This window comes from Rhinolophus ferrumequinum, chromosome 11 (genome assembly GCF_004115265.2).
Source record: "Rhinolophus ferrumequinum isolate MPI-CBG mRhiFer1 chromosome 11, mRhiFer1_v1.p, whole genome shotgun sequence".
NCBI lineage: Eukaryota > Metazoa > Chordata > Mammalia > Chiroptera > Rhinolophidae > Rhinolophus > Rhinolophus ferrumequinum.
The window spans coordinates 52,528,927-52,546,654 of NC_046294.1; the positions used below are offsets into that span (position 1 = coordinate 52,528,927).

The following is a 17,728-nucleotide window of genomic DNA, read 5'->3' on the forward strand; positions in this document are numbered from 1 at the left end:
TTTAAATATATTTATATACAGAAAACTTGCCTAATGAGGCTATGAGAAAATGAGAAAATGAGAAAATGAGAAAATGTTCTAATAACTGTACTAATTTTCTTCAAAATACATTCCTTTTCTATTTCTTAGTATGCTCTGGATAAGTAGTATGCTTACTACAAAAAAATTTGTTGAAGGCACGAAAATATACTCTGGAGCACTGGAGTAAACTTCCAGTTCTCTTCTGCTTTAAGCTTAGTGGAAGATGTCCATTTTTCTGGAAGGCTAGATAGCCTCTGAAGTCCATCCATACATGTCCTATTCCCACTAAAGATGGCTAGAAATGACTAGAAAATGGAATAGCCATGATTCAAACTCAGATTCTAATACACTAGCCTGGGAGAAATTATTTTAGGAAAGGAAAAGGAGGAAGAGATTCTATAACTATTTTTATGTCATTTGGTGGGAGAATTCTTGAGTTATATAATATTGATTAAAACAAGTTTACAGTTTCTTGAATGATTTGTAAAATCAGAATAAAACGTAAAAGCCATCGTTGGTAGTCATTTGGCTCCTTCAGGATAAAGACTATCACCTATTTCCTCACTGTTGATAATAATGACTGCATGCAGTGGTATTTTAGGTAGTTCAGATTAAGCACTTATCTTTCTAAAATAAAAGATGAATTGCAACTAGGTGAGTTAGAATCAAGTGAATGATCTATAAACAGAAGTATCTAGTATAAAACTTCAGATTAGTAAGAACTGTCAGAAATAATGGAAGGAACAAAGTCTTCAGTAACTGAAATGTTTGGTAGTTGAATTAACTTGTAAGTTTACAAAGCATGGGGGCAGGGAATACTTTGATTTAGTGAGAAAATGAGATGAAGGACATATCAAACCACCTGCCTCAAACACCTGCAGGATCTGAGCTGGCTGCTAGAAGTCTAGCAACAGCTTCAGGTGGTTCTAAATTCCTCATACATAGATGTCAAAACACTTGCCTAATTTCTGGAAACTGAATTCAACAGAGGGATTTGATCTGTAGCATTTTTCTTGCCTTTGCTTTGATAGATGGAAAAATCCACTTTAAGAAACAAGTTTTCAAATGAATTTGTATTTGTAGGATTGTTGTTAAATTGCTTCCAGGGTAACGAGATTATAGAAGAGATGGTACAACATTTGTGGAAATAGTTACAGGTTTTATTTGCATATGGCTATAGAAATAGGAAGTGAGTAAATTCTTAGACACCTGCGGTGGCCCCTCAGTGTGGTGGAACACTAGCAGAGATCATAGACCTAAGATTTTTAAAAATCCCTCTACATTTAAAATACTATGACAACCATTTACAAGGAAGAAGATTCAAATAATAAATATTTATATTCAGAGATCTTAACAGTTTGAAAACTTTAGTTGGAAAAAGAATAGTATTGAAATAATTAATAAAGACCAGAAAAGGCCAAAACTTATTTAAGCAATAATTAAAACTTGTATTTAGCTAGTTTTTAAACACTATGAATATTATTCTGTGGACAGAAACTGAGGTAAAATGTACAAGCTTGCTCAATCAGGCTCATCTACCTAATAGTAAGACTCAGAACAAAGGAAGGAAACGGGGTAGGAAACTATCATTTACTGAGCTTCTACTCTATGTAGATACTTAACCTATATTGTTTCATTTCATCCTCACAATAACCCTGTGAGGTAGATATTATCGTTCTATTTTACAGTCCAGAAAAACAAGACTCAGATTAAGTGTGTCTAAGGTCATTACTGGTAAAAAACAAAGGCGTTCGAGGGCCATTACCTGAACCCAATTTTAGGCTTTTTGCATTTCTGAAATCCAGCTCCTTCATCACCAAAAGGTGAGTGTGTAATTTGACCCTTCCTTCTTCTGAGGACAGGGAAAGAATTAATAATACTATTGGTATTATTATACCAATATCCTAAAGGAGTGCTATTACAGAATAAATTTTTTTATTAGTAATACTGCTATTACAGAATAAATTGCATAATAATTTTTTATTATGAATACAAAATTTGTATATATTTAACAGTACTCAGAGAAAGGGTTTGCGGAAAGAAAACCAGAACTTTGGAAAAGTGAATGTATGAATGCAGAAAGGTGACCTTCCCTATGCAGTTCAGATTTCTACAGTTGGTGAGGACCACTTAGAGATCACTTACGTGGTCAAGCTCCTAATTTAACACAGAGAAACTGAAGGATAATGGTTGGGAACGAAGTCCCAGCTCTATGCTTCTAACTGTGTGCTCTTGGTTAAGTTAGTTAACATCTCCAGGCATCAGGTCTGGAGGAGTAGCAAAAAGGGAATGAGAATGGTACCTAACGCAGAGAGTATTATGATTATAGGAGATAACGTACATCAAATTTTTAACACAGTTATCTGGCACACAATAATACATAAATGGCAGCCATTATTATTACTATTTTTCAAGGACTCAAAGGGAATAAGTAATCTGAGAAGCTGTGCATTGCTCTTAACACTCTTCCCTAGTGCCCTGGGAATATCAGTAAACACTATGTAACGCTCAGACCAACAGCTAGAATAAAAATCATTAGGGGCTGCATTCTTACCATTGGTAGGCTTCTGTCAGTCCTGATCTGTAAAAGGAAAATAACATTCTTTCAGAGAATGGTAATAAGATAAATATACTAATCACCATTTATTCTGGGTCATGTGCTCTTTATAAAGACGTACACACCAAAACTTGTGCTCTCAAATAATATGCAATGTATCTGAGTAGCTAAACCTTCATTACATGGTAAGAGAGGTGAGTTAAACAATAGTCCCAGGCATTATCAAATAAGTGGCATAAATAATACATGTTATAGAAGGAAAGTATGGTCCAGAGTCCAAAAGAAGGGGTTCATTTGAGATGAGCTTATTGTCGTAGGACATAAGGAAAGCACTATAACTTCTACTTAAGGTTGTTGGGAGGCATACATGAACAAGGAATACACAGACAAACCTTTCATTCTATAACATTAAAAGAAAAATATAGATGCTGAGGCTACCTTCAAAATGTGGTTTCTAATTGGATTTTGCCAATTTGAGAAATGTTAGTAAAGTTTTAAGCTGTCAGTACTCATCAAAATTAATTTCAGCCCTTTAAAAAAGTGTTTGGGACCACAGTATATCTTAAGTGATTAGGATGATGAAAAACTCCAATACGCAAAAATACAGAACACATAAATAGAAGTCACAGATCCCTAAGAGAGGCAAACACATATATGCATTTCATTCGGAAAGATAAATTTGGATATTATCAGATACTAGGTAAACATTTAATGTTATGAGGAAAGGTTTCCTGAAGGAAGGAAGCAAGCAAAGAAAACAGACCAATTAATCTTTCAACAGATGAGGTTTCTTGCCATGTGTGATTTTTATTGTGCTTAAAAAAAAACACAAAAAAAACCCAGAGAATCTTTAAATTCTTTCCATCTAAGGAGTTTGACCTTAACTTCAATTTCATGATTTTCCCAGGACTTTCTAACACTATGGCAATAGTAAGGAGTTAGTAATCTGATGAAAAAAGGGTCCTCCCAGAACATATTCATCCCCTTTCCTCTGGATCCTAACCAAATAGAGCAGTTCATATAATTAGGCTTACAAAACCAAGTTACCCAACAGATTTATAGGTTGGGATGTTGGAAAAGCATCAACTTTTTAAGCATTTTTCCATTAGGAAAAGGCCTTACAAATGCTAATTTAACAGAATACTTTCAAACAATTATGGCTTTTCCAGATTACTATGAAACCCAGGAGAAAAGGAGTATGTCTTAAACATGGGAAAGCTTTTTTTTTTTGAAAGTTGGGTACAGCAAAAGTGGAAACCATGGAAAACAGAGGTTTATAACCTTAGTTTAGGAAGTTATTATAGTTTGTTGGCAGACCATGCATATATAGGAGTGGTAGTTCAATTAGGAACATGATTCCCTATTTCTCCAAAACATTTTCTGTGTGTTTATGGATTCATTCCCAGGTCTCAAACAGCAAGTTAAAATAAGTTATTCAAATAGTTAAATCAAGACCCTTACACAATGTAGAAAACCTGAGGAAGGAAAACTGCTTATTCTAAATGCTAGCTTAGCAGATATTTTTAGTATGTTTCTCCATCTTTACTTTCTCCATCTTTATCTTATGGTTCAGAGCTTGTCTTTCTTTATATCCCTACAGAAGTCTGCCAATCATAATTTAGAGTAAATAAAAAAGAACACATGGAAGAGAAAAATCAAAATGAAGGACAATCTTTAAGGGGGAAATTTCCCTCTCCCTTCTATCATTAACTTTAAAAAAAAAAGCCATTTCCATAGGAAGAGATATATACAAATAATAGGCAAATTTTATTGTGGCCTTGTTTCATAAAACAGTTCCAGTCTTTATGAAAAGGAAGCTCAGAAAGGTCAAGCAAAAACTTGTTCAAAGTCACTTAGAATTTGAGGTTCTGGTCTGTGAGGTGCTGAGGCCCATGAGCTGTTGTTCTTTGTTATTTTGCCATGACTGCCTTTAAGTGCCTCATCCCCAATTTCTGAACTTCGTTTCTTTAGGTCTGACCAATACCTGGCCAGTTGCTGCTCTAAGAAATGGTACCGTTCCTCTCGGAGGCTTCCTCCAAAGAGCTCTCCAACTCCAGGAACCAGAAGATCAACAGCAGCAACCTAAAAAGGAAAAATAAGTCATAAATATTACATTTTTAGGGGATTCCAACAATTGTCAGCTTCTCAAGCAAGTGGAACTTTTAACATTTTGACAACCGTGTTAACTGTTTATCAGAATCTCATTTACGTTATCTGTTCATGCTCTGTTTCAATATCAAATGTTTAATATGTTTAGACCAAATGCTACACAAATTGCTGGTGGACAGTTTCCTCTCCTCTCTCGCACCATTTATGCAGTGTATTTAACAAAAATGTGTTCTCTTCATAAATATGATATAAATGTTAATTATAAAAAATGGAAAATATTAAAAATTATGAAACATTAAAAATCACCTACCACCACGCAGAAGGAATTACATATTGGCATATTTTCTTTCAGGTTTTTTTTCTTATACATTTAAAGGGTACAGATTTAAAGTACATATAAAAATTTACCATTCTAATGTCTCACTAATATTACACAATAAATATTTTCCCTATGTCAGTGCAAGTACTTTGCATACTTAATGTTTTAATAGCTGCACAGTTTATTGTTTAGGAGTCATAGTTTATATTTAACTCCTTTCCTTTTGTTGAACATTCAGGGGTATCTGTGTGTTTGTTTTCTCTTATAATGTGGCAACAGAGATTTTTCTTTAATTTGTAGTATTTTATTGAGACATGTAAAATATGTTCTGATTATTAATCAAAGAAGTACAAATTAAAACCATTAGATACCATTTTGGAGTTATCAAAATGGTGAAGATAAGAAAACAACATAAACAATATGGATTAGAGAATGAGTAAACCAATACTCTCATACATTTGATAACAAACTTTCTGGTCAGCAGTTTGGCAATAGATAATCAAAAGCCTTAAAAATGCAATATGCTTTGACTCAGCAATAGTAGTTTATTATGGGAGTTAGTTTTAACAAAATAATCAGAGATGTAAAAATAAGATTAACGTACAGGATGTTCAGTGTAGCATTACTTAAAATCAATAGGAGACTATTAGATAAATTTTATACATAGATAGAAAAAAGACTGACATCTATATAATGAGATGTTAATTGTGTTGTCACTGTGACTTTTATTTATATTTTATTTTTTACTATAATTATGTTATACTCTTGTAATAAGAAAACAACAAAAACACGTAAGAGGGGAAAATGGTAACTTGATATTTTAATTTGTACTTCTTTAATTACTAGTAATATTTCATTTTTGAGAATGTTTCCTTGCTTTCTGCACTATCTTATGACTTGACAATTCTTTTGAGGGGAAGGGGTAGACATTTTTAAGACCAAGAACATGAAGGCACAAAACTAAGAGATTTAATGCAACAAATGAAAAATCAGGAATCCATACAGCCCATTTTAATTTTTAAATGGCATATTATAAGACCTTTTCTTAAACTTTGCCTCACTTTACTATTAAACCATCCCCTTGTTTTGATTTCAGAACTTTTGATTGAGATATACTTTATGAATAACTGAGATTAATAAAGAATGTGGTAATTCAAGAATCTGCTCCAAATGCTGCATACCTCATCCTCATTACCATCATTAAAAGAGAACACACAGGCATGATTTTCATCAATCACTCAGCTGAATTAGAGTGAGGGAGAACAGAAATTCACTAATGGTTTCTACTTTTCTTAGATCTCCTACGGCTCAATAATCTGGTGAGGAGTAAGTAAGTGTACAAACACGTCTTTGTTGCACTAGCACTGCTTAGTGATTCTTCAATTTGGGGGCCAACAATGAACAAGCAGGTATTTTAGAATGTAGATTTGGTGATTCAGACATGATAGCAGGTAATGAAACAAGCAGCTCTGGATAGGTGGACAAAAAAGGCTTACTAATATGACGAGGAAGTTCTCAGGGGCTATACAATTCATACAGAAAGGAGAGAGTTCAAGAGAGTTTTTATGGCTACAGAAGGACTGGCTTCTTTATTTACTAGTATCTTGCTTTTAGACATGGCTAAAACATGCTAGGAGTTGAGACACATGATGAAAAATTTGTTCTTAACTTCAATTGAGAGTTTTTAATTGAAAATTACAGGCAATCGGGGTTGGAAGAGAATAGACAACCAAGTGGCTCTCTGGCCTTCACTTGAAAATATTTAAAGACTGGGAACCACCACTGTTGAAATATAGCATTCCATCCTTGTGTAGCTCTGACTATTAAAAAGGAATAGGTGTATCTAAAATCTATCATTTATGTTAGCCAAGAAAAAAATTTTTTTAAAAATTAAATAAATAAAATCTATCATTTATTTCCAAGGTTTTGAAGTTGGGGCAATTCCAAGCCACAAAGCAGGGCAGTAATTGCTTCTGATACTGCAAGTACATGGAAAGCTTTAAGAGGCAGAGCTAAATAGGGCCACTGCCTCAGAAAAAGATGCTAGAGAATCAGCTATCATGGGAGAACAGGAAGTAGGTAGTCCAGCTGAGGCTGGTGGCCAGTGATGAGGGAATGAGGCAACCCATGATGAGTTGTTCTGCTTTCTCTGTTAGTCCATAGGCATCAAACAAGAGAGATCCATTTCTTGCTTGGTCTTGCTAATAATACAACTAAAATAAGCAAAACAAACAAACATAACAAAACAAAACCCTTTTGGGATCTCAGCACTTTTTGCAAGTCTAAATTGTACTAATTTTGGACCTTTGGTTTTTTTAATGCTATTTTTGGAGGGTGTAAAAAATTGATATTTATCTTTGATTATGGACCTCCTTTAACATTTTGAGTTCACCGCAGAATTCATTATGCAACCATGCTGGTTTTAGACCTTTCTATCTGGTTTTTGCTTATCTGGAATATTTGCAACTGCACAGTAATGCTGTATAACTGGAAGCTGTTGAACTTTTTGAGATTCCTTTTAAAATCTTATGCCACAGCATGATATCTACATTTTTTTTCCTGGATTTCTTTCAAACCTGTCTTCCTAATAACCAAGGTACTAACTGGTTAAGCCCAACTATTTCCACATTGGCTATTATGAAATTAGTATGGTAGTTGCTATATTAATCAGGATAGGTTAGGTTATGCTCTATTAACAAATAAGTCCAGAAGCTTAAAACAGAGTTTCTCAATCTTAGCATCAGTGACATTTTTTGGCAGATAATTCTGTCGTGAGGGCCTGTCCTGTGCATTGTGGGATACTCAGCAGCATACCTGGCCTCTATTCACCAGATGTCAGTTGTGCTCCCCTAGTTGTGACAACCAAAATTGTCTACTGGATGGGGGTGGCGGGAAACAAAATAACCCGACTGAGAACTACTGTTTTACAACAACGAATTGGCTTTTAAAAACTTATTCTGTATGTCCATCCTGGTTTGCAGCTGATAAAAAAGCCTCTTTCTGAGGTACTGCTGATCTGTGGCAGATGGAAAAAGAGCACAGATGACTATGTACTAGAAGCATTTGTCCAGAAGTAAGGTATGTAGGTTCCGTTTGCTCACAGTTCTTTGGCCAATGCAAGTGACTAAAGCTCATGTCAGTGGAGCAGGGCAGTGTAATTCCCTGAGGGAGGAGTGGCAACTATTAATACTTATGTACCATAAAACAGTTTACCATGTCACTTTTCCCCCACCTGCCTGGACTCTTCCTCTCTACTCTCCCACCAATTCCTCACCGTCAATTAGAATTAAAATTAGAATAGTAGGCCCCTCTTTTCTTGCTCTGTACTCTGGGAACTTAACCAAAATTATAGAAAAGAACTTACCAAAATTGCCTATTTTAGCTGAGTAAAAATTTTAGAAGACATCTTGGTAAAGTCCCATGTCACCAACTAATTTTTGTGACATGAAATAACACATTTATGTCCTTTCTTAGTCTAACTGGTCTGAAAATTCACACTCTCAGGTGGGTGAATTCCCTGTATGTTTTCTTGACATAGAGTTAATAAAGTTGGTTCTCCTCTTTAAGAGATCTGTTTATTTTGAGTAAGGCATTCCTTCACAATGCCCAATAAATGTTCTATGACAAATGGGTACTGTTTTCTTTATTTTTTTTAATCAAGGACAGATTTATTTCTTTGTGAAGAAAGGTCCACAAAGGCCTCGTTCTCTTCCTCCACATAAACTTCTTTTCTTTTACTTTAGGTTTAGTTTCCCTTTAACCATGTCAGATTCTCATACTTCCTGATTTTCTTTTATAATGATATCCTCCGGTCTATCTAGAGAGTCTGCACATCTTCTGAGAAGCTATACTAAAATGTTCCTTAACTATAAATAAAGACATTTGATATACACAGAGCTGCACCTCCTTCTGGGAAGATATAAAAAATACTGCACCCCCTAACAGTCACTAGAATAATCTCCTTAATTTCTATGCCTTTTAGTTAGGGTAGAGATTCCAGGTAGGTTTCTCCTAGCTTATGTCTCCCCCTGGTAACAACTGGGCTAAATACTACAGAAACCACCTGTTTCTCCAGGGCTCTCGTGGAGGTAAAAGGCACTTCCAGACATAACACCAACTATGACACAAGGGTGCACAAAATGTAAAATGTGGGAATCACACAACTTTCTTAAGAAGTAATGAGAAACACAAAATAGTCACGGGCATGTAAAGTACAGTACATAGGGAATATAGTCAATATTGTAAAAACTAAGTATCATGCCAGGTGGGTACTAGACTAATTGGGAGATCACTTCATCAATTATATATATATGTCTAATCACTAGCCTGTAACCCTGAAACAAATATAAAATAATATTGAATGTCAAATGTAATTGAAAGAAAAAAGAAGTAATGAGAAAAACTTGGTTGGGTGTTTGCCCAGTGATGGGTGGTGAGGAGGTGGTTAGAGTGCAAACAGGTTGGAAACAAGCGAGCTTCCTAGGACATCGGCTGGTGAATACCATTTGCCTTTATGTGCTGGGAGGTTTGTGGTTTACAGGAATCTGAGGCTGCTTTACAGAGCCAAGGGCTGAGCGATCCTGTCCTTGGTTAGGGAAAGTGAGAATTCACTGGCTGCACCGTGACATGTTCTCTTCAAGGAGACCAAATCTGACCACTTCTGCAGCTAAAATCTCCACTGTGTCCCTGTGCAGATCGGGGAGACCTGAAAAAAGAGGAAGGACTTTCCTTCTTCTGTTTGTTCACCCTCCTACAGATAAGGAAGGCTACAGATAACTTTACTACACTCTTCGCTAACTTCTCTAGTCTTAAACAAAACTTGTTCCGTTTTGGGCACATCTTCCTCCACTGCGTACCAGTTCTGATTTTGCTTAAGTCACACAGCTGCAGCAGCCCGCTGTCTAGAAATAGTCTGTGTTGGTATTCAAGCTGAAGAAGCTCTGGTCTCTATTTATGATATTCCTTTTTGACTCTTAGATTTCAATCAATGTACTGAAAATAAAACTCAGACCTTGACTTGAAAAACAAACAGGCTAGACAGGAGCAAAGTCTTTCATACATTACCCTTTCCATGCGAAGTTCAAAGAGAGGGGGCAAAAGTTTAATGTCCCTTCCTCTGATACCTCTCTGCCTACGTATCTCAGTATTTTTAAATATTGATGAAAAACACAAATTGAACATCTCCCTAGTCTCACAGGATTCTCATAGGCTGTACCAATAAGGAAGCAACATTACATACTATTTTCAAAAGAAGAATGTTCCACAAACCATAGGAAACATGTTTGTGGTTTCAGCCTCTATGAGCTTTTGCTCTAACTGCTGACACAGACAGTATTGTGCCCCTAAAAACAATGAGGCACAGCTGAGAAATAGCTTTCCAGGTGTGACAATATCAAGATGCAGATGCGCTTCAGGTAGCAGACACTGAAAATGGAATTTGACTAGGAAAACAGCTGGTCTGAAAGCATTTGTGGGGACAGAACCCCAAAAAGCAGTTTCCAGGCTCTCGGCCTCACATAGAAAGGTGCTGGCTCAGGTAGTAAATGGCCATCGACTGTGATCAAATGGCCATCAGCTGTGGCTGGTTGGCCGTCAGCTGTAGCCATTGAGCCATTGGCCACTAATATAACTGCTGCGGCTAAGGAGGAGAGAGGAGGAGAGAGGAGGAGACTGAAGGAGAGTGGAGGAGAGTCGGTCGGTTGGCAGCAAAGCAGACAGCAGGTCGCACGTTGTGTAAACCCAGCGAGACCATAGTGGTATGACTTCCCTACCTATGGCTCCGTGGGTGTTCCTTTTTGGCCTAGCCATGTCCTGCGTTCTTGTGTGGGGAGCGGGACCAGAGACCCCGCCTGACACCCCGCACGACACTTGGCGTAGTCGGCAGGATACCCCGCCTGACACCCCGCAGGCCGCCCCGCACGACACCCCGCATGACACATGGCAGGATCCCCTGCACTACACATGGCGCAGCGAGCAGGGTATGGTGTCAGCCAAAGCCCTCCGAAGGGCGGTGGAGCAGTTTGTGCCTATGAACACTCAGTCTCAGGAAGACCAGGAGGAGCAGCTGTCTGAGAGCTGGAACCCCGTGGAGGGGTGGGAAGACGTGGACGATTCCCCAACCAGCAGAGGCCGGAGAAAGCGAAGGTTGTTGTGGCCCCGTGGGCTGGGAAGTGCTTGCTGAGGCAGCCCGGATGCAGGACTTGTAGTCCCAGGAGGAAAGGCTTGCTGAGTCCTCCGTGGGAGCTGAGGGTGAGGTCAAGGTCATCCCTCACCCCCAGGACAGCCCTGGCAATGACTATGGGGAATTGCCTTCCATCCCTAATTTAATGGACAGCTTGACTATTTGTTTGGGAACATACTACCATGTAGTGGAACTGGCGGATGTTTGCTTTTGTGTCTTGACCGGCCACCATCGAGAATATGTAAGCACCTTGACTGTGAGCCGCTGTTGTTCCAGCACGGTACCCTGAGAGGCCCAGAGAGAGTGGCAGTGCCCTGAGAGCCCTGGCTGTGTCCAGGAAGTCTGGCTGTGTCCAGAGAGAGTGGCAGTGCCCTGAGAGCCCTGGCTGTGTCCAGGAAGTCTGGCTGAGCCCAGAGAGAGTGGCAGTGCCCTGAGAGCCCTGGCTGTGTCCAGGAAGTCTGGCTGAGCCCAGAGAGAGTGGCAGTGCCCTGAGAGCCCTGGCTGTGTCCAGGAAGTCTGGCTGTGTCCAGAGAGAGTGGCAGTGCCCTGAGAAGCCCTGGCTGAGTCCAGGAAGTCTGGCTGTGCCCAGAGAGAGAGTGTGGCAGTGCCCTGAGAGGCCCTCGCTGTGTCCGGGGAGACTAGTGGTACCCCAAGAAGTCCAGGAAGTCTGGCTGTGCCCAGAAGTACTGGTGGTGCCCTGAGAAACCCTGGCTGTGCCCGGGGAGACTGGTGGTACCCTAAGAAGTCCAGGAAGTCTGGCTGTGCCCAGAAGTACTGGTGGTGCCCTGAGAAACCCTGGCTGTGACCAGAGAGCTTGGCTGTGTCCAGGAAATAGCATTCACCTCCAGGCTCCTCGCACAGGGCCCCTCGCGGAAGACGCTTGTCGCGTAGATTGTGAGGCGAGAGCCTGTAGGGGTGGAGTGTGGGGACAGAACCCCAAAAAGCAGTTTCCAGGCTCTCGGCCTCACATAGAAAGGTGCTGGCTCAGGTAGTAAATGGCCATCGACTGTGATCAAATGGCCATCAGCTGTGGCTGGTTGGCCGTCAGCTGTAGCCATTGAGCCATTGGCCACTAATATAACTGCTGCGGCTAAGGAGGAGAGAGGAGGAGACTGAAGGAGAGTGGAGGAGAGTCGGTCGGTTGGCAGCAAAGCAGACAGCAGGTCGCACGTTGTGTAAACCCAGCGAGACCATAGTGGTATGACTTCCCTACCTATGGCTCCGTGGGTGTTCCTTTTTGGCCTAGCCATGTCCTGCGTTCTTGTGTGGGGAGCGGGACCAGAGACCCCGCCTGACACCCCGCACGACACTTGGCGTAGTCGGCAGAATACCCCGCCTGACACCCCGCAGGCCGCCCCGCACGACACCCCGCATGACACATGGCAGGATCCCCTGCACTACAGCATTTCAGATAGACTAAAATGCATACTTTCAATTTTGACATAAATATCCCAGGATGGTCATTAGATATGGGAAAAACTGGCACTTTCTTTTATCACTATTGGTTTAAATTACTATTTATCACTATTACTATTTGATGTAGATCAGCTAATTAGCCCCAGCCCAGGGAAATTCATTGGATATCCCTTGGGTGAGTATTCTTCCTTCCAAGCTGACTTCACAATATGTACTTTATTGAATGCCCACTAATGCTTACATTTTTATGATTTGCTAAGTAATACTTAATATAATTGATATAATTTTTAAAATGAGAATATCTGGTGATTTGGGCATCTCATTAAGAACTGCTGCGCAGTGACTTTTTCCTAATCACACATGGTTGGAATGAGTGGATATTCTCCTCTGTGAAGCCATTTGCCTAGCTAAATATTTGCCACCTGTTTTTTGGGGGACTTACTCAGGGACCCAAACTCAGGGGCATATGACATTTTGCATGTTTGCTTGGATTCATTTTTACGTAGGTCCATGATCTGTTCCCTTCAAATCATCAAACATATTTGGTGTCATGCGAGGCGGCCTGCGGGGGTCTCTGGTCCCGCTCCCCACATAAGAACGCAGGATATGGCTAGGCCAAAAAGGAACACCCACGGAGCCATAGGTAGGGGAGTCATACCACTATAGTCTTACTAGAGGCTGGAGTCACACGACCTGCAACCTGCTGTCCGCTTCTCTGCCTGCCAACCGACCGACTCATTGACTGGACTCTACTCCCAACTCTCCAACCAGCACAGCCGCGACAGTTATATCAGTGGCTAATTGGCTAACCGGCCACAGCTGACAGCCACTTAGCCACAGCTATAACTGCCACGGCTGCGCTGGTTGGAGAGTTGGGAGTCGAGTCGAGTCTCCAGTCCAGTCAGTGAGTCGGTTGGTTGGCAGGCAGAGAAGCGGACAGCAGGTTGCAGGTCGTGTGACTCCAGCCTCCAGTGAGACTATAGTGGTATGACTCCCCTACCTATGGCTCCATGGGTGTTCCTTTTTGGCCTAGCCATATCCTGCGTTCTTAGCTGTTCCTTTTTGGCCTATCCATATCCTACGTTCTTATGTGGGGAGCGGGACCAGAGACCCAGCAGGCCGCCTCGCATGACACATGGTGCAGCGAGCAGGGTCTCCCGCATAACATTTGGTAATACATTGTTCTTATATATATCCAAAGAAGGAAAACCGTAGGCTACCTGAAATCAGAGACTCTCAGAGCTGGTTAGTACCTTGGAGATCATCTAATCCAATTCTCTGATTTTACCATGTTTCCCCAAAAATAAGATCTAGCAGGACCATCAGCTCCAATGCATCTTTTGAAACAAAAATTAATATAAGACCCAGTCTTATATTATGTTAGATAAAACCTGGTCTTATAGTAAAGTAAGACTGGGTCATATTAATTTTTGCTCCAAAAGAGCCCTTAGAGCTGATGGTCTGGCTAGGTCTTATTTTCAGGGAAACAGGGTATAGAGAGACAAATTGAGGCTCAGAGATTGGAGAAAGTTGCCTAAGGTCATACAGCTAACAAAGAAGAGAGCTGAATTTCAAAGCCAGCACTGCTAACTTCTTAGTTCAGTGTAGTTATCATTATAACATAGTGCATATTTGTGTGTGTCTGTGTGTGTGTTGGAGGGGGTGGGGGAAGAAAGAAAGAAAAAGAAACTGTAACTGTAAAAAGATACCATTTTACTATTTATTACCTCTGGCCAAACGTTATAAATGTAGGTTAAACATTTCCCTACCCTTCTTTTTGGATTCCCTAGAGAAAGCACCTGTGAAACACACCTGTTGTAATTTTTTTAGATTGCATCATACCCATTACAGAAACTCTTACAACCCTACCAACAACTGCTATTATAGTTCTACAAAAAGAAACACAGAATTTAGTTATCTGGCCAAAAGCCTGTTCATTCACCACTGAAAAACAGCAGGGGTGGAAGCAGGCACTTCATACAAGTGGGTTGAAAAGAAATCTAGGTTGCTAATGAATCAGTGGTATAATCTATGTCTAATGTATATAGTTTAAATAAATTATATTTTAGTAATTTAGCTCTGAGAAGCTATATGCTACAGCACTGCATAAATTATATGAGTACACTGAAGTCCCATTATGATGCTTTTAGGTTTCAAGTTGTGAGACACAGCTGAGAGACGTTTTAATGAAGGCCTCCTGGTACTTTTAAAGGTAAGAAATGTTTGTGACTGCAGTCTATGAGAGAAATGCCTTTTACGGAATCCTATGTAAGAGCATGTTATGATGTGGTAACACACACACACACACATTTTAACATTATTGTGCTTTATCACAGTAAAGATTTTATCAAAATTTAGAAGGAGAGAGGGCTTCACACTTGTTAACTACCTACCACCTCAAACACTGTGCTGTGTATTTTTCATATATTATCTAATTTAATCCTCACATCATTTTCAAGGTGATGAAAATATTATATCATCTTATTTTTACAGATTGGAAAACTAAGACTCAAAGAAATGAGATGGTTTATCTAAGATCACACAGTTTATAACACACAGACCTGGGGCTTGAACTCAAGAATGTCTGACTCTAAAGCCACTGGACTTTCCTTTAAGCCATGTTGTTATTAGTCAAAAATTTTACAGTAAAAGCAGCTCTAGCTTCCCAGAAATGTCCTTAACAAATCAAGTCACTCACTCACTACTTGTCCACTCTTTGTCTAAAATTGGGTTGGGCTGGATTCACCTGTCCATCCAATCACCTATCCATCACCAAATAGATACGAGGAGACTGCTATGCCCCAGACATTATACTGGGGACTAGAGACACATCGATGAGTGAAAAGGGGTTTTTTAAGTCCTTTGGCATAGAAGAAAGAGTCATGAACTAAAAAGTCATACAAATACACGTAAAATTACAACTGTGTTAAGGATTATGATGGAGTAAGAATCAGTAGCTCTGGGTCTGAAATTTAACCTGGCACCACTGTAGTGTCTGACAGGGTCTGATTCAGTCTGGAGGATCAAGGAAGATTCTCTGGGGAAATGATGACTGAGTGGAGATCTGGAGAATAATTAAAATTACTTATGGAAGAAGACTGTTAGATTGAGGGAACACTATTTACAAAGGGTCCTGTGGTGAGAGAAAGCACTGCATTTCTGAAGACATGGAAGAAGGGCGGTGTGGACACAGCAGATAGCGCCAAGGGGAACACCACGGCACATCAGGCAAGAAAGACAGCAGCTGCCAGATTGCACTGGGCTTGCAGGCCACACGAAGGATTTTAACTTTTAGCTTAACAGCAGTGGGAGGCCACTGAGTGGCTTTAAGAAGACAGATAACAGATGAGATTTACATTTTCTACAAGCTCATGCTAAAATGGGGGTTACTGATCCAGAGTAGGAAAAAACAGACACAGAAAGGCCCATTACTTTGTTACTTAAGTAATCCAGGCAAGAGATGATGGCATCTTAATGTAAAAAACGTAGAAGTGGAAATGAAGAGAAGTGGATGGATGTGAGATATATTTAGAAGAAAAACAATGACAGAGCTTAGTAACAACTTGCATATAGTAAGTAAGAGAAACAAAGATTTCCAAAATGGCTCAGTTACCTGGCTTGTACAATTAGATGAACAGAGAATACTGAAAGATTAAATTTGGTGGGAGGGGGGGGGAGAAGAGGAGAAATAATTCCTGGGGTCAGTTTTGGATATGTTAAGTTAGAGATGCCCTTGGGATACGGAAATGGCAGTGAGATGAGTCCAGCGCTTAGAGAAGTCTGGATTAGAGATATACATCTCTGCGGCGTCTGGAAAACAAACAGAAAAATGTGGGTAGAGATGAAATCACATGGGAAGAGAAAAGAAGACCTAGGACGGAGCCTGGAGAAATTCCAACATCTAATGGGTTAGTAGAAGAGGAAGAACTTGTATAGGAAACTGAGAAAGAATAATGGACTGAGTAAGGAGGAAAACTGGGAGATGTCACAGAAGCCAAGGGAGGAGGAAATTTTAATAATAAGAAAGTAATGAATAGTGCTGAATAATGCTGAGAGGTGAAGTAAAACAAAGACTCAGAGGTGTTACGTGGGTGGACTCCCACATAACACCAAACGGGAGATGACACCAGCACTGCAGCAGGGCCCCGGAGAACCTGGAATGGGAGGCCGCGGCGTCTGGGGCCGAGGTCGTGCTCAAGCTCATGGCTGGGCCGGGGCTGCGGAGCTCGTGGAGGCCAGGCTGAGCACCAGGAGTGGATCCCCCTCACCACGCGGGGCAGCCTGCTCAAGGACAGGAAGATCACGTCCCTGGAGGAGATCTATCTCTTCTCCCTGCCCATCAAGGAATCTGAGATCATTGATTTTTTTTTTTCCTGGAGGCGTCCCTCAAGGACGAGGTTTTGAAGATAATGCCGGTACCCGTGCTGGCCAGAGGCCCCGGTGTAAGGTATTTGTCGCCATCGGGGACTACAAGGGACACGTGGCTTTGGGTGTTAAGTAGCCACTGCCCTCCGCGAGGCCATCATCCTGGCCAAGCTCTCCATCGTCCCTGTGTGATGGCTACTGGGCGAACAAGATCGGCAAGCCCCACTGTCTACTGAAAGGTGACCGGCCGCCGTGGCTCTATGCTGGGGCGTCTCATTCCCCCTCCCCCGCCAGGGGCACGGGCACTGTCTCAGCTCCTGTGCCCAAGAAGCTGCTGCTGATGGCCCCAATGATGACGGCTACACCTCAGCCAGGGGCTGCACTGCCACCCTGGGCAACTTCGCCCAGGCCACCTTTGATGCCATCTCTAAGACCTATACCTATCTCACCCTGGGCCTCTGGAAAGAGACCGTGTTCACCAAGTCTCCCTATCAGGAATTTACTGACCATCTTGTAAAGACCCATGCCAGAGTTTCTGTGCAGAGGACCCAGGCTCCAGCTGTGGCCACCACATAATTTTGCACAAGAAAAATAAAGTGAATCAAGCCTGTTTAAAAAAAAAAAAAGTCTGTTGGATTTAATAAAATAACAAGTATTACTGACCGTAAGAGAGTGACTTCAGTGGTCTGATAAAGATGGAAGTCACATTGGAGGGAATGAGGGATGAGCGGCAGGTGCCATGGTAGGTATAGAAAATTCA

At 40.7% G+C, this 17,728-nt stretch overlaps 1 protein-coding gene and 1 pseudogene across 1 annotated transcript in view; one reads left to right on the top strand and one right to left on the bottom strand.

Annotated features, from left to right (window-relative positions):
* NARS2 (asparaginyl-tRNA synthetase 2, mitochondrial) overlaps positions 1-17,728 on the bottom strand; it is a 126,724-nt gene that overhangs the window by 879 nt on the left and 108,117 nt on the right. Inside the window, exons 12-13 of the mRNA XM_033118848.1 lie at positions 4,563-4,660; positions 2,576-2,602 (exon numbers count right to left, since the gene is read on the bottom strand). Coding sequence (XP_032974739.1) covers positions 2,576-2,602; positions 4,563-4,660 — 125 coding nt within the window. The remainder of the gene's footprint in view (positions 1-2,575; positions 2,603-4,562; positions 4,661-17,728) is intronic.
* LOC117030351 (40S ribosomal protein S2-like) lies at positions 16,724-17,544 on the top strand (annotated as a pseudogene).